Source organism: Dromaius novaehollandiae, chromosome 8 (genome assembly GCF_036370855.1).
Source record: "Dromaius novaehollandiae isolate bDroNov1 chromosome 8, bDroNov1.hap1, whole genome shotgun sequence".
NCBI lineage: Eukaryota > Metazoa > Chordata > Aves > Casuariiformes > Dromaiidae > Dromaius > Dromaius novaehollandiae.
In genome coordinates, this window is record NC_088105.1 from 22,895,575 (window position 1) to 22,919,191 (window position 23,617).

General features: G+C 42.2%; 1 protein-coding gene across 1 annotated transcript; it reads left to right on the forward strand.

Moving 5' to 3' along the window:
* Nucleotides 1-1,981: 1,981 nt before the first annotated feature.
* DIPK1A (divergent protein kinase domain 1A) lies at nucleotides 1,982-23,487 on the forward strand. The gene is made up of 5 exons (XM_064515916.1): nucleotides 1,982-2,383; nucleotides 16,629-16,763; nucleotides 17,065-17,172; nucleotides 19,063-19,239; nucleotides 20,611-23,487. The coding sequence occupies exons 1-5, from the start codon at nucleotides 2,330-2,332 to the stop codon at nucleotides 21,421-21,423; spliced, it is 1,287 nt and encodes a 428-aa protein (XP_064371986.1). The 5' UTR covers nucleotides 1,982-2,329; the 3' UTR covers nucleotides 21,424-23,487.
* Nucleotides 23,488-23,617: the final 130 nt, after the last annotated feature.

Here is a 23,617-nt window from a genome sequence, read left to right on the forward strand (position 1 = left end):
GGGAGACCCACATTTCATGATTACTCCCTGCCTGTCATTCCAAGGGCTGGCAGAAAGGACTGGGTAAAGTAATTACTTGAGATTATTCAGCAAAACGTTTAAATGTTTGCTCTGCAGTCTCCTCTTGTTCTGCCTTTCCGTTGCGTGCCTGTAATGTAGCTAGACTTGTGCGAACCGCTGAACTGTAGAGGGAGGTGATGCAGAAAGCACAGCCATCTGGGCCTGCCTGAATAGGAAGAGAAGAAAACACCCTTACTGCAAGAGTTGCTGGCTGTTATTAAGGCCAGGATGGCTTTTATAGGAGTGCCAAATCTCACTAATTAATTTCCAGGTTTCTACTTCAGAATGAGCCTGGCAGTGATTATATTACCGAAAAAGTTGTTGCAGACAGTTCTTTAAGATTCAAGTACAAATCTCTTTAAATTCCACAGAGTTTTAATGCTTTGTGACCTCCTAACATTTGGTTTCCAGATACACATCTTTCTTGAAGAGTAAGCCCTGCCAGAAAAACAGAACTTATTCCTACACTAGCATTTTTGTGACCTTTCTTTTCATCAAAGCAGCCCTCTTTGGTAAGTGTGCAGAACGACAAAAGCCATAACATGTTACATTCAGCTTCTCGTTATTTTTGTCCATACACAGGGGCAGAATCAGTTTGACCAAAGTTTCACAGCCAAAAAGCAGCAGAGCAGCAGACTCCCAGCTTCTGACTCTGACTCTGCTAAAAACGTTGTGTTAAAGGAATCACAGTCAAGCCATGAACATGGGAAGACAGAACAAAATTAAAATTTAATCTTTATGTAAAAAAAGGACCATTTTACTTGAAATTAGCAATGTTCCTGCTAATTTCAGTTGGAGTGGGGCTGCTCACAAGTGTGCGTGGCGTTCAGAGATCCTCTGGTGAAGGAGCGACTGACAATTCCTCCCCATGTTACGAGACCGATGTCGCTCGACTGTGTAGATGTTACATCAGTCTGTGTCTGTTTTTCTTTCTGAATTAGGTTATGGTAGAAGAGGAATAGTGTTTTGGACCACTGAAGGATACTGCAGATGCAAACATTTGCAGTGAGACCAACCCAATGCGTTTGCTGGACCCAGGGCTAGCTAATTCACTGCTGCTTACACAACAGCCTGTCCCGGTTTGGCTGCGGTTACCGGTGATATCACAGACTGTTGCTATGACAAATGTGATCATGAAAGTGCCATTTTTTTTCTTCTGGCAGTAAACCTGCTATCGTTACTGCTGTTGAACATTGTATTAGTACTGCAGAAATGCTGGAATGAGAAAAAAACACGCATCTGCTTCCCAGAGAGCCTGGTGCTTCTGACACGGGGATCAGTGTGGCTCTCGCCAAGGGGGTTGGTGGCTGCTGGAAGAGACCCAGGGCCACAGCCAGGTGGCCTGGGGTCACTGCCAGCCCTGAGGCGCGTGGGCAACGAGGCCCAGGGCCACCACCAGCCCCTGGGCACTCGGCTGAGGGAGGCCCAGGGCCACCGCCAGCCTTGGGTGCTCGGGTGAGGGAGGCCCAGGGCCACCACCAGCCCGGGGGTGCTCAGATGAGGGAGACCTGCTCCCCTCACCTACGACACGGTGAGCGTGGCTGCGGCCCACACGAACCATCCCTCCTGCTTTGGGGGAAAATGCTCCCTTTAGACGGTGATGGCCCCACAGCTGGTTTCAATAACTTGTCCCGTAAGAGACGGGGGACTGTTTGCAATCAGCGAGACACATTATTTATTAACAGACTTCTTCACAGCGCTCCCCAGGCAGAGCCCTGGGGCCGCAGCGCTCTGCGGCAGCCAGCACCGCCGAGGGGCGCTCGGGGGCGGCGCTCAGCTCCCCTCACCCCCCTCCTGCCCCTCGCGGCCCGGGAGCGGGAGCGGCGCCGGCCCTGTCAGCCGCAACCGCCACCGCCTCGGCGCGCGGCACGCCGCGGGGGCGGGGCGGGGCGAGGGGGCCGCCGGACCCCGCCCCCTCCCTGCGAGCCGCTGCGATCCTGCCCTTTAAGCGGGGGGTGGCGGTGCGGGCGGGCTTCTGCGTCGGCGGAGGCGGCCGCCGCCCGCCCTTTAAGGCCGGAGCCCGGCGAGCCCGCGCCGCTGTCAGCCGCTGTTGCTCGGCAGCGGCCGGTGCCTGAGGGGGCGCCGCCGCCGCCGCCGCCTCCCCCCCCCCCCCCTCCCCCCCCCTCCCCCCTCCCTGCCCCGTGCCGGCCGACGGTGCGGCTTCGCTCCGCTCCAGCGGCAGGCCCGGCCCGGCGGGCGGGGGAGCGCCTCCCGCCGCCGCGCTCCGCCCGGCCCGGCCCGCCGGCGGCCGCGGGGATGTGCGATTGCCATGGCGAGGCGGCTCTTCGCAGGCGCCTGGCTGCGGAAGCCCCACTACTCCCAGGTAGGCCGGGGCGGCCCGTGCCAGCCCGCTGCCCCGCCGCGGCGCCCGCGGCTCTGCTGCACCCCCGGCTGCCGGCGCGACCTGTTACGTGGTGCCGGCCCGGGGGCCGCGGGCGGCGGCGGGAGCCCGCGGCGCAGCTTCCCCCCTCCGGGGCGGGGGCGCCCCGGGAGCCGCTCTGGGAAGCGCTGCCGGCCGTGGCTCCCCGCGCCGCGGTGCGCGGTCGTGCGAGCGGGCTGCCCGCGGGGCCGGGCTGCCGCCGGGGCTCCGCCGGGGGCTGCGGGGTGGCGGGGGGCTGCTGGGAAGCCGGGTGTGACCTTGTGTGCGCGGCGGCCTCGGCGGGGCTCCCGCTCATCTGTTGCGCTGTCCGTTAACCGTGGTTAAAATACACGTTTGTTATTTAGGAGGCGGTAAATGCATTTGCCTCCTTAATGTATGCTGCTAATTCATACACACTTACGGTGTCATCTGTTACTGTCTTATTGAATGCTTTGTGATCACTGGATTAAAAACATGTAAACTTAATCCAGATGCATGTTGAGATCTTTAATGTTTTAATTCTTCCTCTGGAGCTCTTCCAAATTCATTCCCTTCTGGGATGGTCTGGAGGGGGATGTGACCTCTGAGGAGGCGTGTGCGCGTTCAGGTGTAACTTTAACCTCTCTGGAATCTGTTTTATGGTACATGTCTGCAAAGCTCGGCTGATATCACTTGACTTTTTTAGACCGGGCAGCGTTCTTCTTGAGATATCTACCTAATTAGTCACTTGTTCAGGAGAAACTTTCTGATGCAAATAAAAATTACTTCACAAATAAACAATTTACGTGCTACCTTCTGAACTACAGCTCTCCAGATTGTTTGCTTCCTTCGCCTTGATAAACCTCTCTCTGATAACAACATAGTGAAGTCTGACTATGTTTTTTTCCATCCTTATTCTCAGCTTGACTTTAAGGCCTTTTAAGAAATACATTATTTTAAAATCTGTTGAGAAGCAGGAGGAAAGCAAGTTAATTCATTAGGAGCAAATATTATTTACTATTTTTCTAGGAACTTCTTTAGCTTTTCTGCTATAAAAATTTCCGACTAATGTTTCATACACTGGACAACTGCATTTGACTGTTCTATAGATTCGCCTTGAGAAGGGCTAAAAAAGCCTTGTGAACATTAACTTACCTTTCTGTGTCAAATAGCAAATGCATGTTGCTATTTGATGCGTCCATAGAATGGCAGGAAGCTATCGATATATTGGCTTTACTTGTCATTACATGTTACTGTTGGTATATGGCAAATGTATTCGTGGTTTAACTCTACTGATCACTTGCAGAGTGCTCTGTTGAGGCTTTTGTCTCCAAAGAGGCCAGTGCTTTCTAGATGGAAGATTTAAACTTACTGAAATGTAGCTATGAGTGAGTTGGAAGTTTTAAGGCTTGCATAGTATATTTAAAGTAGCTCAGTGGGGAATATTATTATATTGCTGAGTAACTTTACCAATTTTACTGGTTTGCGTGCCAGACTCGGGGGGGGGGGGGGAATGTTGTGAAAGGAACTTCAAGTTCTTCAAGGAACTTAATGCCTCTTCTAACTGTCTTGTTTTACTAAGAGCAAGAGGCTATGAGCTGTTTTGCAACTGGCATGCTATGCCAAATGTTCTGTTATTAATTAATTTTAATGTTCTTTAGCTTGCATGCAGAACAGTAGATCCATAGCTAATCCGTTGATGATCTTTCTGGCTAAGGGCAATATGGTGTCAAGTATCCTCAGCTCATGTAAAAAGATCAGTACAAACTCCTAGACATCTTTCCTTAGCCCAGACCTAGTGTTTAGGGATCTATGGAAACAATGATAAAATTCTGTCACAAAACAGGCAGTGACTTTGAAATAAAAACTCTCACATTACTTGGACTGCAAATCATGTAATATTAAAAACTACAACAAAAAACCCTCAAACCCAACAAGCTTCTAAACACTGCTAGATACCACTGATAAAATCTAATAATGCAGGTTGCATGTACATTTGGGTGATTAACACTGAGTTAATAGTTGTGATTGATGTATGTATGTTTTGCAAGGAGGAGAGAGCATCCCAGTTTGGGGAAATGTTGGCCTAGAGATTTTTTTCTAAGAGCAGTTGGTTACTTGTGCATCTGATAGCTACAGTTAGTAACTGTGTTGTGAGGCTGAGGACAAACCAGCAGGATTTGTGCATGGTAGTGAGGAAGGTGCACACGCCCTCTCCTCAGTCCCCCCTGCTTCCCCAGTGCTCACAAGTTCTGGCCCCTAGAGACTTTCAGCCAAGTTCAGTCTCTTTAGGGAAGTCCCACGTACTTCGGTAGTGCGTGATACACCGTCTTTGAAAAGCTAAGAGCAAACAAGCTGTATAGCCCCAGATAATGGAAATTTACTATATAATCACTTACCTATAAGCTTTTAATCCTCTCTCTCTCTTTTTTTTTTTTTTTTATCTTAAGGGGAAACATCCTGTTTTCCATCTCTAGCATTATCCTATTTTATTTCAAAAGATATCTCTGACTGTTCACTAAGTCTGACTGGTCAGGATAGAAACAATTCAAGACATAAAAGCATAATCTCAAGTGTATACTGTCTGCTCTAAAAATATGAATGTGTCCAGGATGTGACAAGCAAGACAGTAAGGGTCAATTTGCCCAGAGTTCCTACTAGCTGCCTTGCAATGTATCCTGTGATTTATAAATCAACCTGAAAGAGAACAAAACAGGATTTCTAACATGATCAGCCTAGAAATTTTATCTGCCCTTTCCAATTGCTAATATGTAAAACAAAAACTGAGTGAGCAACTCATAGATTTGGAGAGGATTAGTAGAATACAGTTATGTGGAATACTTTGCAGAATTAAACATTAAGCACTAAACAAAGAAACACTTTCCTACACTTTAACTATAAAAAGATTTTGCATAAAAAGTACACTCATCAAAAAGCTGGCAAGCAGTTAAGCTGCATTTTGATCTGCTGCTCCCCACATTCTTTGGAGCGTATCCAGGCTTGAATTTCGCTAGAAGTGGTTTTCCAGTTCTGTTCCAGGGGATAACCGTCTAATTATTATTAAATGCACATGACAGTAGAATGTATGAGTGATGGGAGGTGTTGAGTCTGTAATATCCTTTAAAGCATCACAAGTGCTTTCCTTCATCCTTGTTTTCCCTGGCTTATATTCAAGAGTCCTGACAGAGGAGTGGAACGGAGGAGAGCTGTTGTGCTTCCTGGTTCTGAATGCTTCCTTCCTGCTTTGATCGCTTCAGAGCTCTTGGTCCTTCTGTGGCTCTAAATGTTATTCAAAATTTTCTAGAAGTTTGTTATGATGCTGGATGAAGTTTCTTGGTTAGTATTGTTCCCCAGTCTGTGTCTGTCTGGGCCTTCTTGCCCAGAGAAGTGTTCAAATGACCTGTATAGCACGTGTGCAGTAGGTCTGGTGTAATTGAGTTGTATTACTTGCCACATGTGACCAAACCAGGCTTAGTAAATCTGTGTCCCTGGTGCATTGGTACGGCACGTGCACAGCAGTTCTGACACTTCCTAGGTGAAGCAGACAAAGTGTTTCTGTGCTTACAGGCTGATTTTGAGGAGGAAGCTGAAATTTGGTAGATAGAATGTATGGGAAGAAACCAAATAATGATCAAGCCTTTTGCTGCACATGATAAAGAAGGCCTTACCTTTTTTTTTTTTTTTTTTTTTTTTTTAAATAAGTCATCCTCTTTGAATCGAAGACAGTGGAACCCTACGCTTGTCCGTGCTCTGAATTGGCAGGACGTAAGTCTCGTACAAGTCAGAAGCTGTGTGACTGCGTTGGCACAGCGTTGGGCCCAAAATAAATCCAGCTTCTCCAGAACTTCCTGCCAATTGTATGATGCACTCAGATGCCATTTGGGGAGGATTTTCTGTCCCAAACACATTCTCTCTCTGTCTGAGGAGGACAAATTTGGATAAAAGCAGAGATACAGTTTACTTCCCTGTACTATGAACATGGTCAATGTTGAGCAGTAGTCCCAAGGTTTGCAGACCACTAGTAGTCCCTGAGACTGTAGTAAATGGCTTATTCATATTAAGTAGCACTTTGGTGTTATAAAAGTACATGGGATGAATTGGCAAGAAACTCTGAGGAATGAAGGGGGCTTGTTGTCCCAGAAAGCTTCGGTTCCCAAGTAGTTTTTAGAAATGAAAACAGCTTTGCCTAAAATCAGTAGACTTATTTCAGTTAATCCTTCTCAGATTTTACCAGTAGTTTTGTGTGCTGCACTATTTCTGTTATACAATATTAAAGGTTATTAAAAAATGACTAACAAAAATTAGCTCTGTCTCTAAATAGTATCTCTGTATCTTATGTTTCAAATAGATGAAAGATAATCATTAGTGCTTACTTGCTGTGGTTGCTGATCCGTAGGAACTACCTTCTTCGTGTGGGGAAAAATATTGAAGAAAGTTAATATATTAGAATTTTTAGTAATCCTATTAATAGAAGACAAATTCTGTGGAGAAGAGCCTTGTGACAGGCTTTAGGAAGGCAATTTTCAGAATTGTCTGCAGAAATGAGGGTAGGATAACGTCATTTTTAGTTCTCCCTGTAGGTGTTCTGCAATGTTCTGGTAAGGACTGGGTAATTAGATAGTTATGAAAGATTCACTTCTAAAAACAAAAATCAATTTGGGAAAAGAGAACACTTTTTTTTCTTTTTTCTATTCAAACTCTGCCCCAAGCATCCTGTTTTCTGCAGGCTTATTATTCTACAGCTGTAATCAGTCTGGAAAGTAATCCTTCATATAATTTAATTTAATATCTGTAAATACCTGTTTTTTCTAGAGTTTTATGAGCTCCTGTCTCTCACAGGTGTTGCCTGAATTACTGAAAATTGCCTACTATTAGGGCTGATATCCTTTCTTGTTCACGGGTAATATTTTGCGTAACAAGAAGTTCTTATGTTACTTTGAAACTCTGATAAAGTGCGTGGTGGAGGTGGTGGTCCAGATCTGGGCTCCCGCAAGATAGCGAACCCTGGAAGAAGGTATTGACATTGATACTTGTGTCTCTTTGGCACAGAGTATTAGCATTGTTGAGATGTAGTGTTAGAGGTGTTTTTTTTTTTTTTATTGTAAGAATAGGCATTCTGGATGCAATTTATAGATAACAGTTTTGGAGGGGAGAAAAAAGTACAAAATGCTATAACTGAATGCACGTTGTGCTAACTTAATGAGTTTTCTCTCTTTTAAAGGTTTGTATAGTTGGTCCTTCCCTTGCAGCATGTTCTTTTGAGGGTAAAAGGGGAAAGCTTAATGAACTTAAAAGTTTTAAATATGTAAATTATGCTGGTTGGATTGAAAGTGTTAGCATATTTTTAACAGGTGCTTCTGTTTGCTTTCCAAAAGAAATAATACCCAGGCTTATTTGAAGAATTGGACTCTGGGGAAGTGTTTCCTTGAGGAATGTGTAGAGGGTATGTTATGATATCTAGGGTATGTTATGATATCTGAGCTAACATCTGCTAGGATTAAAAAATGATTTAAAGAAGTATAATTAAATTTCATAAATGAAAGAAACTTGAAAATTAAAATACATGAGATGGAGATGGCACCTAGCTTCATAACTGAATTCTTAAATTATGACACTTGTACCAACAGTGCTGTTTATTTTAAAAACATTTCTGGAGAAAGCTTTTTTGTGAAGGAATGTCAATACGTAACCTGTCAGCCTTTCCAGCTGCTGTAGGCCAAGTGCAGGATGGAGAACAGGAGACTTCGGTTCGTTCTTGCCTTGCACAGTGTGTCTTGGCGGTTCCAGGCTGAACAGAGAGAGTGAGAGGTGAGGTAGGAAGGAAGAGGATTTACCTGAAACTCCAAACAAGGTCCTCGGCCTTTTGCAGGCAGCAAACCTGGGCAGGAGACTGTAAGCTGCTACAAGCATCCTTTGAGAATGGATGCTCGGGGCGGGTGTGTGTGTGGGGGGTGTTTTAATGAAATACATCATGAAACTCAGATAAGGTTCACAGCACTATACTAGGGATATATTTTTAGAAGGAAAATTATCTTTTCTTATATTAGCTCTGTGACAATGTGCACTGCAAGAAGCCAAGGATGGTTTGAGTTAGCCCTTGCTGTGCAGCCGTTCTTGCTTCTGCCTGGCACGGCTCAGCTGTACCAAATCAGCAGCGAGGCTGGCAGCTGAGCTCTGTGGGGTCCTGCTGGGCCAGGTTAAGATGCTTCTCTGCCCCCACTCTCTGTTAGTTTACTATACGTACAACAAAGGTGGCAGAGTGAATGTGTGCCTATGCCTTAGCTACTCCAGCTTGTTGTATGTTTATCATAAACCATCGATGAAAATGGGTTTTCATCAAGAGGCTGACTCTCAGACAGAGTATGAAACCTGAGCGTGTAGCTGCTACAGACTCTGCTGAGCGGTGGTAACCCTTAGACAGAGGTTTTGGCCAAATGGGAATAATGGGCAGCTGTCTGCTTAACTGAACAGAAGTCAATTCTAACAAAACGATGTGTGCAAGAAACTAATGAACATGCCTTCCTTGCATGGTTAACAGTAATTGAATATAATCTGATTTTTACCAAAATACCATGTTTTAGTTATACCTTTTGTACCTCTCTTCAGATGCTGCTGCATCTCTTTCGTTGTGCTTGCAAAGGCAAAGAAAGTCATTTTTTCTGTTTGATGCTGTGTCTAGTTACAGAAACATTAGGCCTAAGTAAAAATAGATTAATGACTCACCTAGTTAGATAATTTCAGGAATTGCACTGCAGAGCCTTCATTGGTATTTTCATGCTGAAAAGCAGCAAAAAACTTAAACTCCAGGTTATGAAACCATTGGTTTTAGGGGATCTAGAAGCCCCCTTATCAAAAATAAAGATTTTGTTATAGAAGACATTGAACCTGTGTGACTATATCATGGTAGTTTTTATTTGCAAGTGCTAAAACTACCAAGCATTATCTCTTCTTCAACCAGCATAAAGTGTGAAGGTGGTGTAAAAAACATATTGTGTTCTTTAGCCAGTCTGAGAGAAATGTGACTGTAAGCTTGTGCCTGATACAGGTTGGGTGACTGATCAATGCTGTACCTTATGTCTTCAGTCTACCCGTTTCCTTCACCTCTCAGTTCAACGCTGCGTTTCAAAGGCCTCTGCTGGAGAACCGCCTCAAGGCTGGTAACCTGGGCTTGCCGGGACAGACCTGCCAGGGAAGAATGGACCTCTCCTTGTTTTTGTTTTGGTTTGTGCATTTTGTGTGTCAAAACAGCATGCGTGGGTGTAAAAACTAAACTATAAGAAGAATCCATCTGCCCTGCTTACAGCTTCCCTTTGGTTCTGGGAGTGAGAACAGGGAGAGAGACGCTCTGGCGCTTTGCCGTCTCTGCTGGTTTCCCCAAAACATGAAAGAGATGCCTTGTAGGTGACAAGTAAGTTGTACATGGGCAGTAGTTTGGGAGGAGGATCTTTAAGCAGGAAAGTTATGCTGGAGAAGCTGGGGAAGAAGATGAGGTCCTGAGGCGTGCTGGGCACTGTGACCTGAGAGTGGGTGCCGCACTGGGGAGGAAGACTGAACTGTGAGGCCAGGGCGGCAGATTCAGGTGGGGTGGGAGCAGACTGGAAATAGCTGGAAAAAAATAGAGTAGCAGATGACATGTGGTGCAAGATGGGAAGACAAGGACTGGCTAAGCAAACAGCTGGAGAAGGATACTGGAAAGAAAAAACTGTCAGATGGAGACTGTAAATGCCTAGATAAGGATAATGGACTGGAAGAAAGAATAGAGGAGGCTGAGTCCGGTTTAACATAATTTCCATCAGCTAAGACTTTACAGTTCTTTTCTTCTGTATGGAGAAAAATAATATTTCTGAACCCATTGGTGAAGCACCAGTTCTCATTTACTGCTCGTTCATATATAGGGTGACTCCCGTACTGCTCTTCATTAATTTGTTTGCTCAGGCAGTGAGGTTTGCAAGAAAGCTTGTGATTCTTAACATTTTAATCATGTAGATGTGGTATTTTGAGTCCATTTGGTTTTTTAAACCTAATCCTACAGTTCTGTCATTTTAGTAGCATTCTTTAAGTTGGGAAGGCTCGTGTATGGTGGGGGATTTCTTGGTGTGATTTCCACACACACTCCCCCCTGCCTTGCTTCCACTTTTTTCTTGGCCAGAGAGACCGTTCTGTCCCCTCCACCCTCAGCTTCCTCACCGGTGGTTTTGTAAGCACTTTCTCACCATGCTGTAGACCAACAATAACTCTGTGTGGTTTCCTTTTGTGCTCAATCCAGCTCGTATCCATATTGTGGATGTTATGCTTTAGAGAAATTGCCTGTTAATCCAGCTAAGGTCTTTGTGGCTCTGAGAAAAATAGCGTCAATTATTCCTGACTTACAACACCCCTGATGAAATATTTTAAAGGATTCCTACAATGAGTTCTTATCTGGCCAAAATTCATTACCACAAAGAAGTGGTTAGTTGAATCTAACTTTTTTTTTAACTAGACTTTTCTAGTCTAGTTTCTTTTATTTTTTTTCCTAACTTTTTTGGGACCGAGTCCAGTGAGTGCATGTGAAGGAATAGGGGTGACCCCATGGCTGTAGTGTAGGGAGGGGAAGGCAGGGCCCTGCTGCAGGGACTGCGGTTGCCTTTGGGTGTTTTGGCACTGCCTCTGGTTCCTCTGGCTCCTCAAAGACGACAGAGGACTAGTGTTAGCATGACACATGCAGGTTGTGTGTCCAATCTTTTTTAAGTACTCATAAATGATTGTAGTGTTTCTAGCTAACAGGAATAGGCTGACTTGTTTACGTCCGCTGAAGTTCTCTGTTTTCCCGTTGTTGCAAAGCCAGGTAAGACTGTTTGCCCTGTCACCGTCTCCTGGGACGCCCCTGCCTTGCTCTGCGTGAGCTTGCTGAGCTGTTGGCTGGTACCTGAGAGTTTGCACTTGAAGCAGTATGAGGTTTTTCCGTTTTATTTTTCTCAATTCAGGTCTTGATTTTTCACTATATTTGCTTAGTTTTGTGAAAGCTGAAAGATAATTCAAAATGTGTAATCCATCTTAATACAGCTTGATACTAAGGAGCTAGCTATCCTGGAAACGGCGATCCTGTTTACTCCTAGAGCAGATGAGATGCAAGTGGCCACTGGGGAGCTTGGGGGTAGGTGGGTGGGTTGTTTTAGCCCTGGGCTCTTGCTGAGCTCAGCCCTGGTTCGGAGTGACTGAGGGCACGAGGCTTTGCAGTCCCCTCATTTCAGAAAGCTCCCTCTTAGGTATTTCTGTCAGTGACTTCTAGCAGTAATACAGTTACGTGTATGAGCTCTCAGTTATGAGCAGTCGAGATAATTTTTCCTGTTTGAAGAAAACATGAGCTGCTGAACCAACAACTTGTGATGAAGTATTTGATTATTTGGATTCTGGAATCAAAAATAATTTGAGTTGATAATTCCTCGCTGGGATTTTTTTTTTTTGCATTTTCTTGGAAGCATCTTTATTGATATGATGATCTGTCCGCTGAACTAGGTGGACCATTGATGCAGTCTAGCATGACAATCCTATGTTCCTGTACCACTTTCTTGTACTTGGAAATTGAAGTTTTCCCTAAAGCAGTTTTTTCTCCATCTCTTTCCTTCTCTAGTTACATATAAACAAGCGCTACATTTATGATAGTGGGACAAATCTTTGAAAGTCAGGTTTTCTTAGTAAGACTGGATTTGGATGTTTTTATTCAATGTTCTTTCTGACATGTATTTACATTAAAGATGTACAGTCACATTAAACTATTAGACATCTATAATACCACAATCAGTCTCTTAAAATTCTGGTAGTACTTCTTAAGCAGCATAAACAAAACCTTTATGTTCTTTAGTGATAAATCATAATGTTTAGTCTTAATCATAGATGTTTAGAGAAGACCAAAGGCTTTATAAACATGGTTTACTATGCAATGATTTTTTTAAAGTGACTTTTTGGTATGTGAATATGCTATGTATATTACAGAAAAAATACTCACATTGTTCTCTTCAACAATCTAAGGCATGAATCTTTTTTTTTTTTTTTTTAATCTGTTTGCAGTACACAGTCCTCTTTAAGTTGACTTCACTTGCAGCACTGGCAATTGAGGAGCAAAACTTAACACTAAGGCCATAGGTTTAAAATGTTGTTAGCAAAATTGGTTCAAGATATTTCCGCTCTTTTGCTGGGATGTGCTATCCCGCCACTTGTGTTGATATAACTGTTTGGTAGGTTGTGCTGTGCATCACATCAGCTCTGATTTCATCTCTGGTGCAGGCCCCCAGGCAGTTCTTGGGGTGTGACTGAGATGACAGCAGGCTTCAGCACAGAGCTGAAAAGAACCAGGGTGGAACAATTTGTACGGTGCTGAACAACTTGTATAGTGAAAATGCAGCCTTAGCAAGATCATTCTGTTTCGGTTCTGATTTCCAAAAGCAGAAAAACTTAGAGTATAACACTAATGAGTTTCTGACCGCAGCTGTTTGCCTCTCAGCAGAGCTCCTCTGGCTGTGTGACTAGATCATCTTGTGACGTTTCAGCTGAAATACAGAAAGCTATAGCCTAGTATACTGAAAAAATGGAAATCACTGTCTTAAATCTCCAGGTGCTGGATTGTAATTACAGTATTTACTCAAAGGAAGAGGAACTGTTCTCAAAGCAGGGGAAGAAGTTTTGAGATGATAATGTAGGCAAGTGAGTGTATAAGCTGGATGTTGGGGTGGGGGGAGGGACGACGACATCCACACCCGAGTCAGCGCTCTTGCATTAAATTTGTATACAGGCATCGTTGCAGTTCCCACTTGCTTCAGTAAGATGACTGAAGTTTTGGATTCTTCCCAGATAAACTTTAGTTATGCGCTTACTGTAGCTTTGGATGTTGTGCTGAGCAAGATGAGGAGTATGTAGCTTTGAACAAGCTTCAGTAGATTATATAAAGAGGGTATTAAAAGAGTTTTTCTGTTCTTCTTTTGAAGGGGAGAAGGACGAAGCTGTGGCTAGAGCAGTGGACTGTGACTTGTGGTGTCTAAGTTTAGGTATAAGTCACTCGCTGCGGGCAGGTTGTTCTGCTGCTTCCTCAGAAAAAGTGTTCACCCTCTTAGTATCTGCATTTACCTTCTTACAGAGGTTGTGAATGTATATTCATTAACATCTTGGGACCACAAATACAAAATTCCACATCAAAATAGTAGTGCTATGCATTTTGGATGGAAATAAAGAACTATGAGATAAATATTTATGCCAGATGTGTTTAAAGCCCATACAGGCATGCTCCAGCTTTTCTGTGTAACCTGTTGCTTCAGCTTCTTGTGTGATTCAGTATAGGGCTTTTAGTGGTTTTGTCAAGGAGGCGATATTAAGATTTCCTTGGGCTGAGGCCTTTGACTTCAGTAGCATTGTATCTTATGGGTGTTTGGGCACAGGGTTGTCTATTTGCTGCTCTCAAAATATAGCCCAAAGGCTCTTGGTTTTCCTCATAGAGTGGGTCACATCTTAAGGAGTGGAATAATGCTTCAAAATAATGCAATTCACTTCTAGAGTTTGCGATTGCTCTCCTGTGTTAAAGTGCCTGCTGTACTAGGTGCTTTACTGAAATAATACTAGGATATAAAATTAAGGATTGAACCATATAGCATCATCTTTCCTAGCAGCTTTTCTGTGTTGTTTTTCTCATTCCTGCTTCTCTTTGAGACTTGACACCCCATACAGAACTGTGCGGTCCAAATACACTTGCTTTTAAGTCTTCTGATAGAGCGAGTGGCTATGTGAAAGTGTACCCTGAAACGCGAGACAGGTTACTGTGGAAGAGCTGGAACCACTGCAGACCATGTGTGGGGTTTTTGTACCCCATGATTTTACTTCTTTTGCAAAGGTTTGAGAAAGCTGGTTCTTGTGAGGGGTGTTAAAGCAAGTTACCATTCAACAGTTAGAACTGCTGCTTTGATCTTAGTTTCCTTCAAAATAAATAAATTATATCTTGAGAGATGTACTTCCCTTTCTAAAGCCAAATAAGCAAGCCCAAAGCTTCAGGTGGTAGCTTCAAGATGATGACTGAGTTTGCAGTTTTGGCGTTCTTGCCTTGGCGCCCCGCTGTAGGTGTGGGCATGCGGGTGAGCCCTGGCAAAACGCACTTCCTTGCCGATGCCTCCAGAGCACCGGGGGGTCCTTTCCGTTGAGCGCTGTAATGGCCTGTTAGCAAAAGGAGCAAACGTGGATGTCCTTGATGCCCACACTGCTACTAAGAGCAAAAGTTTATCGCGGTGTCGTTCACTTCTTCAGGCAGAACAAAGTCAGCGTGGTTCAGTGGTGCAGCCTGTACTTTCACGTGCTTTGTGGGCTCCGCAGTGACGTGAGGGGTCCGAGGCTGACCCTGTCTCCCTGGCGGCGGTGCGTCCTGAGCCTCCCCGCAGCACCGCTGTCCTGGGGCGGCTTGGGGTGTCCCTGCCAGCAGCTGCCGGCATCCCTGCACTGCCCGCTTGCTCATGAAGTACAAGCAGACAGGCGGAGCTTGGGCCACCTCCCGCATTTAAAAGAATTGCTGGCATATACTTATGAAAGCTAACAAACTTTAAGCAAAGGATCTTTGTATGTCCTAAAGTAATCATCTTCCTAGATTTGTAGAAAAATATTTCCTTCAATAACATTTTTTCTAAAATATAAAATGTATAAAAGGTGAAGCCGTACTTTCCATTCACTGTGATCTAGGTTAATTACTATAAAATTACTAGAATTTTATATTATTTCAGTGCTTTTTCTCTCCTGCAGATGGAGCCATCTGAACTTGCCTATATGACAGATTAAATTTGCATATATATATGTGATGCGTATAACAAAAACCGCTCATCATCACTGCCTTTCTCAGAACCTTTTCCAAACACCGTGAATGGCTGCTCTAGGAGGAACAGCTAAAGTGGGACTTGTCAATTTGGAAAAGGCATGACCTGGCAGGGAGGCATGTGATCGAGGCCTGCAAAGTCATGACAGATGTAGATAGAGATTGATAATTCATCATCTCTTCCAGTATGTGACCTAAGGGACATAAAACAAAGCTAATAAGAGCTGGATTTAAGCAAAATAAAGTCCTGTCTCCACCCCGGTGTAGTCAATAGTAGACCCGTGGAAATAATTGCCAAAAAGTGTTGTGGATGCTAAAAAGTTACATGAATTCTAAGGGAGTTTGGATAAATTCATGAAAGATAAATCAGGTGCCATTTACTAAATATAGAAAATCACATCCGGCTTAGGAAGTTCTTCAAAAGGAGAATGGGAGAGCATTTGAGATATACAGCATGTTCTCACTGTTCCCTAGGCATCTATCTGCAGCCACTGCTGGAGATCAGGATACTGGTGGGAATGGATCTTGCATTTAACCCAGTAGAGCTGCTTTTGTGCATTCTGTTCCTGTTGCTAAAGCTGATCCTGACATCTTAGTTATTTTCTAATTCTGATTGTAGTATGAAAATCAAACTGTTAGCGTACCAGACCCGGGAGAAAGGAGGAAAAAAAACAAAAAAAACCCCAGATCACTCCCTGCTCCCTCTCCTTCCAGGCGCTCAGCACTCTCTTCCCTTCCCCAATCAATTCTTAATTTATTAATACATTTTTTAATTGGGGGGGGAGTAAAGGGGAGGTCACTGAAACAGCACGTAAGTGTCCTGTACAACTAAGGAGAAGACCACTGGAGATGAGGCTAGTACAGAGCAATTTTACTCACAAAATTAATTGGTGATGTTCCAAGGAAGGAGTGGGAGACTTCAGCATATGGAGCCTTTCCCTGATATTCACTCTGCCCCCTGTATGTGAAAGTTGCATATTTACACTCTAACACAGATTATTGTTTGACCAGGTTCTTGTTCTGTTGGATGTGGTTTGCCAGAAGCAGTACAGGAGTAACCGGCCTCAGTGAGGGGAAAATGCAAGTAGTGGAGATCTGCCCAGTTCTGATTTTTATCAGATTGATTCTTGCAGCCTGGCTTGCCCTGCAAGGACCTGTCATCTTTTTTTCTTCTATTTATTTATACCTTTATTTTCCTTCCCCCCCCCCCCCCCCCCAATAAGTCAAACTGACCTCCCCTGTTGGTTTTGTTTGCTGGTGGAAGCCCATGTTCCAGGTACTGCAGGTTGCTTATTTTGTCAGTGTGGGAGTCCAGTTCTTAAAGATGGAATAGCAAATCATGTTTCTTTTCTATGGTTCTGACTACTGCTGAATGGATTATGGAAAATATTTTCTTTTTATGTCCTCTAGGCACGTTTCTCATATATGCGGATGAAGTATCTCTTTATCTCTTGGTTAGTAGTTTTTATTGGCAGCTGGATTATGTATGTTCAGTATTCCACCTACACAGAGCTATGCAGAGGACATGACTGTAGGAAAATAATAGTAAGTATATTTAGCATGGCTTGCTTCTGAAGTGTTTGCCCCAATTAATTCCACAGTCAGTTCAGTCAGTGCCACATGTAAATTAATCAATTTATACTATTCTGTCATGTTAAAGTAAGATTTTATCTTCTGTTATGGATAAAAAAAATGGTTATATTTCTTAAATAACAGTGTTTGGGGATAGGGTTTTTGAATTGTTTCCTTAGATTTTTCTTTCATGAGTCAGGTGTTGGGAGAGAGGTGGTTGTTGCCCCTGATCTTGGACAATTTCATTAAATATTTTTCTCTTTGTTTGTTTCAGTGTGATAAATACAAGACTGGAGTTATTGATGGCTCAGCATGTAGCAGTCTGTGTGCAAAAGAAACGTTGTATTTTGGAAAATGTTTGTCAACAAAGCCCAATAACCAGGTGAGGCTTTACACATCTAACCTAGCTCTATTCTTTCTCACTGAAACATTATTTTCTAGAATATCAAGCAGCCCTTAGTGTAAGCAGGCTACATCTGTTACATATAGCTTATTTCAAACATTATTTGCTGTGACATGCAAAGCATACCAAAATATTGTTATTTTAAACTAGAAATTCTGTGACACATGCCTTAAATAATCTTGTTGCCCTGAATTTGTTTGTTCTGTCAGTCAGAGTGAGCAGGGCCTTAAAAATTGCAGATAACAATGTTCAGCTATCCGTTTCACTCTGCTTTACATGTTCTGTTAAGGCTCAGCTGTCTGTAACCAATTGTGTACTTTCTCTTTCGTGATTTTTTTTTTCTTTTGTATTAGCCATAATGTATGTACTTTACTGATGTTCAGCAAATATAGGATTTGATTGCCCCGTCTGTCACCCCGCCACATGGGGGGTGGGCAGAGAATACTCTTTTTGAACAGAGAACACTGTCTTTTATAGTAATTTGAATTGGCCTTAGAGTTGGGTAAATACGTACGTACATCCTGGTATTTCTGTACTTTTGCCATTTTGTAATATTTAGTGGACACATGTCTTAAAAGACTCAATGTCATCTTCATATACCCATTTAGCCACGTAAAACCCTCCTTAACCCCCCCATCACCTACCCATTCTGTGGCATCTTCCTTCTCTCTAAACCTGTAGCCCCGGGAAGGCCCTGGAGCGTACTTCGTCTGCCAGCAGCTGCCTGTTGGATCCTGCAGACAAGTGTTGCTCTAGCCTCTCCTAGCTTTAATAGGAAACAGAGTGCCTGTCTGGGAGGCTGAAGGGGTGGAGAGTGCAGCTTTCCGTTCTGCAGCTTGCCTGACCTTAAAGGCACCTAGAGAAGCTGCATCATGGCGAGAGGAGCAATGCTCTTCTGCTCCTGTTACTCTTTGGTCTTCAACATTATCATGCTTTGTTGACTGGGAACTGCTGGGCCACAGTCTTACATGTCATTTGGGGGGCGACAGTGGTTTATGCGGTTTCCGCTGTGCAGGTACTGCTGTCAGCTATGCTGGCCCAGGTCTGGGATTTGGGTGAACTGGCTCGGGGAACTGATCTGACTTGGCAAGTGTTGCAGGTTTTCTTGTGTTTGTAAGGCATTAAGCTGGAGCAGCTTTCTGATGCAGCAAATGGTGCAGTTGTAGAAACAGGTTTGCTTGTGTAGCTGAGAAGACACCTCGACAGTCAGGAACAAGAACCAGCAGCCATGGCTGTGGCCTCTATAATAAGCTGCTGTAGCTGCTTAACACTTCACAATTTCAAGTCAAAGCTCATGCATTTGTTAGTCACTTTGTTTCTCTGAGTATGTCTTCATGAATACATGCAGAAAGGTAAGTATTTGAGGATCATGTTGTGTGAATTACTAGCTGAAGAAAAAGTGAAGGAGTGTGCCTCTGACTGAATCCTTGTGGATTTTAAAAATGCAGTAAACCTGTGATTGCTGTGAACTCTTTACTTTCAGTTATAGAATCCAGTTTCCAAGGAGATGACCAGATCCTTTCACATTTTGACAGAATACTTACACTTTTGTACTGCATACTACCTCTGCTATCCTGCTTCCCAAACAGAAGCCTCTTAACACTTTTGCATAGATGGTACTAATGGCAATATATTGTTTATCACCCTGTCTTTATATTTGGACAGTGTAGTCTCTCGTAAGTGCCTGTAGCAGTGCATTTGTATTTGAATTTGCCATTGTTTGAATGTTGGCTCTGCGCACTGTCAGTAAGCACTCAGCTTTCTGCTTTGTGTTGCTACTTGACTTTTAAAGCAGTGTTTGGAGCACAGCTGATCTTTAGATGAATGACTTCTACAATTCTTTTATCTTTTTCCATTTTTCCTGCATAGATGTATTTAGGAATTTGGGGAAATCTGCAAGGTGTTATAAAATGCCAGATGGAAGAAGCTAGTCGACTTGATTTTGGTGCTGATCCAGAACCAAGAAAGGAAATAGTCCTATTTGATAAACCAACTAGAGGAACCACTGTTCAGAAATTCAAAGAAATGGTATATGGTCTCTTTAAAGTAAGTATATGCTTATCTGTTCTATTTTGACAAAGGCTTATTTTCCTATAGTTGGAGAGAAAGCCCTATTGTATAAGCTTTGTTCATTGAGTGAAGTTAGAAAAATTAGCACAAAAATAGTTTGTCCCAGAGATGCTTTGAAGTTTGAAGTAATTACTGTCTTTCTTTTTATCCTTCCGTTTTTAGCAGATGGAAGCTAGCATGCATCTTACAAGTCTAAAACTTTCATTTGTTTAGGAAATATAGTAAAAACAAACAAACAAAAACATATATTTGCTATTTTGGCATTTTTGTAACCAGGTCCCAGGACTTTGTTCAAAGCGCAATTTAAATGATTTCTTGACTAATCTATTTGTGTTCAGGAAGAATTACTGTGATAACTGAGTTAGTGGGAGTCTCTCTAACCAGAATGACCAGACCCATTTCTCAGTTCTTTCTATACTATGTTAGCGTGATACTTGTTTCTATTGCCTCAGTGCTCCTGCAGAATTCTCAGAACGCAGTTATCGTTCTGACAGTCAGCAGTGATTTGGGGGTTTTATTTCCTTAAAATTCTTTTGTTATTACGATAGCTCCCATTTCCAGTGATTGATGTAAATCTGTCCTAGCTGAGCATGCATATCTGTATGCCTTCAGATGCATGTAGATACATTATGTAAAGCTAGTGACTTGGTTGTCATGCATTACAGTAGCTTTGTCTCTAAGGTTGAATGAGCAACAGATAGTCTAGACTAATTTTTAGGAGAATTTAGGAAGTTTGTCTGACTAAAAGAATTGTATCAGATTTTTGTGTGAACTGACAGTTATTGAAAAGACACCCGTTTTGATTCAAGCAATGGCTTGTTTCTCTATACTGATACAATGGAGGTGGTTATATCAAACAACAGAATTAAGTACTGCAGTATACTTGTATGGGATTTGTACTAAATGTGTCTTGATACATTTTATGGTAGGCTGAAATGTAACTGATGAGTGTAATTTGCAAAGTCTAATCAAATGAAACCTGATCTAACATCTGAATTCTACAAACAGTTTTTTTAACAAATTACTTAAACCTTTGGATAAGATTTTCTAAAGACTACTCTGACAAAGAACAATCTTTGAATTTTAATGTTTGCATTTTGAAATGCACAGAATACTAGCACTTTCAGAAGTTCATATACTTGGTGCCTTTGGAAACAAACCAAAGGAAGTTGTTCAAGCAGCTGGTAGCAAGTCCTGTAACATCTATAACTACTGAAAACCAGAGCATGGCATACCCTACCATATTATCCATAAAAGGGAATGGTAGGAGGGAGAATTACAGGTGGCTGGGTGGCAGGTAATGAAATTATACCTAATCTTTTTTGTTTGTTTGTTTGTTGTTTTTAGGCAAAACTGGGTGAACAAGGAAATCTTTCAGAATTGGTTAATCTCATCCTATCTTTTGCTGATGGAAACAAAGATGGTAGAGTTTCTTTGCCAGAGGCGAAGTCTGCATGGGCGCTTCTGCAGCTAGACGAGTTTCTATTGATGGTCATCTTGCAGGATAAAGAACACACTCCGAAACTGATGGGTTTCTGTGGGGATCTCTACGTGATGGAAAGAGTTGAATATACCTCTCTCTATGGAATTAGCCTTCCATGGATCATAGAACTTTTCATCCCCTCTGGCTTCAGAAGAAGCATGGACCAGTGGTTTACTCCATCATGGCCAAGAAAGGCAAAAATTGCTATAGGGCTTTTAGAATTTGTGGAAGATATTTTCCATGGACCTTATGGGAATTTTCTTATGTGCGATACAAGTGCCAAAAATTTGGGATATAATGACAAATATGATTTGAAAATGATGGATATGAGAAAAATTGTGCCAGAAATGAATTTGAAAGAAATGATTAAAGATCGTCAGTGTGACTCGGACTTGGACTGCGTTTATGGTACAGACTGTAGAACTCTATGTGACCAAAGTAAAATGAGATGTACCACAGAAGTCATTCAGCCAAATTTGGCAAAAGTCTGTCAGTTACTCAAAGACTATCTGCTTCGTGGTGCTCCTTCAGATATCCACGAAGGACTAGAAAAACAACTGTATTTGTGTATTGCCCTTAAAGTTACAGCAAATCAGATGGAAATGGAGCATTCTTTAATACTCAATAACTTAAAAACTTTACTGTGGAAGAAAATTTCCCATACAAATGATTCTTAGCTTCTCTACCCCCAGGAGGTAATATTGATGCCGCTAGAGCGGCCTACCACATTTGATAACAAGTATCTGCAGCATTTTTTAAAGATGTTTCTTTACTCAGATTTCACTAATGCCTCTCTGTCTTCAGTCAGTGCCCTATCACAGGGCTTCTCAAAGAATGAACATGCCACTGAAGGATGTGGCAGAGGCCAAAAGCACCTTCTGGTGTTCCAATGCTGTATTATGGACATAAAAACAACCCTGCATGCTTGACTGTTCTGTGCACTTTGTCAGATCTTAAACAGGATGAAAGTATTCACTGTGCCACCACACTGACTAATGTAACTTCTTACAATTCTGTGAAAATCATCACTCACTTGTGAAATATTTGCAGTTTTTTTATCACGAGTAGTTTTATGAAGAACCATCACTACTGCAAACAATGTGGCTATGTCCAAGCTGCTGTTGTGAATAAACTGAACTATGAGGTTGAAGTTTACTAATACCTTGGCATGGCAGAATTTGCACATTGATAATTTTTAAACTGTCTGGAAAATTAAAATTTTATTCCAGAACCTTCATGTTTTAATGAGACTTTTAGTTAGATTGTTTACACCTTGTTACCTCATGCTTACATCTTGAATGTTTAAGTAGTTCAAAACTTTTAATTAAAAAGTCTTGATATAGTGTACCATGTTGGAAGCCAAGAATTTTTAAATGTTATTTCTTAAAAAGATGTACATACTCTAGCAGCAATATAGATATCTGTTTCAAAAGCAGACGCTGTTGTGTTTTGGTCAACACCTTTAGCCCAGGATAAGCTGTAGAAGATCTTGAAAGCTTGAGTTTGTGGACTAACCTATTTCATAATGAAAATGGGAGATAACTTTTTAATACTGATAGCAGAAGTTTCCTTTTCTGTTCTTCTCTTTCTGTAAGAGGAATCCAGTGTATAACAAACTACAGCTGTGGCTATTCTTGATTCTTTAATCTCCATACAAATTGAGCTACAGACTTGTACTTAGATCCTCCTCAGCTATTACAGCAGCTACCTAATAAGCCAGAGCTAGACCAGAACTGTAGGACAGAAGTTGGATTGTTCAAATCATGGGATATTACCTAAATGGGGGCCTAACTGTGATAGTAGCAGCTAGGAACTATGTAGAATATAAAGCAACAGTACTCTCTGCAGCATGTTACTATTCTCTTTTCTAGCAGGGAAGGAATCATTAAGTCTCAAGTCATGAGTAAATAAACTATCTTAGTCTGGCATGCCACATGGCGTGATCACTGTATAACTTTTAATCTGCATCCCTGCCATTGCTCAGATTTACATCTATCTTCACAATTGTATAGAATTGGATGTGCATAAAATACCTTGTTGTACTCAATAATTATCTGTTAATGTTTAATTTGTAAGTGCTTTAGGTATGAAGTACTTAAATCCTTAGTGATTTTCATGAGGCAGTCACCCATATACCTCTACACATCTGACCCCTTAATTCATTTTTAACATAGGTAAGAAGAACAAGCTTTAACTGTTTAAGAGTTTCTTTGTAATTGCTTTGGATGTCCTGTATTAAATACATTCCTTAAACTTCGGCACAAAAACATCAATAGACATGTAAAAGCAAACATCTTTTGCTGTACCACATGTAGTATGAGGCAGTTTGGGTTAAGTGTGCTGTTTTGTAAACATCAACTTTTTAGTTTAAGAATTACTATGTTAACTATTATCTCTAACTTGGTAAGTGTCCTCCAACTAGGAGCTAATAATTATTTGTAACCAGCAAAGAACTCAAGTGGTAATTTTCTTGGTGAAAAATATGAATGTAATACCTACTGGATCTTGGGCAGAAAAAAAAAATCAAATCTAAAATACTATTGGGGATTTTAAATGGCTTCTTGGAATAACTGGAAAACATGTTTAATAGTACAGTTTGTACAGAACCTTCATTTTTATTGCTGTTGAATCAAGTTGAGGCTTTCACTGAAAAATACTTTTGTTTACAATAAATCAAAGGCATCCTTTCTCTTTCAGTTGTAGTACTTACCCTATCTTAAAAGTAAAACTTCATCCATGTAGTCTACTTGACTCCTGCTTTTTGTATGTAAACAACTTCAGTTATTCTAATGGGAAACAAATGGCATACATCTATGAAAAGGAGGTATGGCAGCAACAAGGGGTAGGGGCAAGCCAAGGCCTCTATAGATA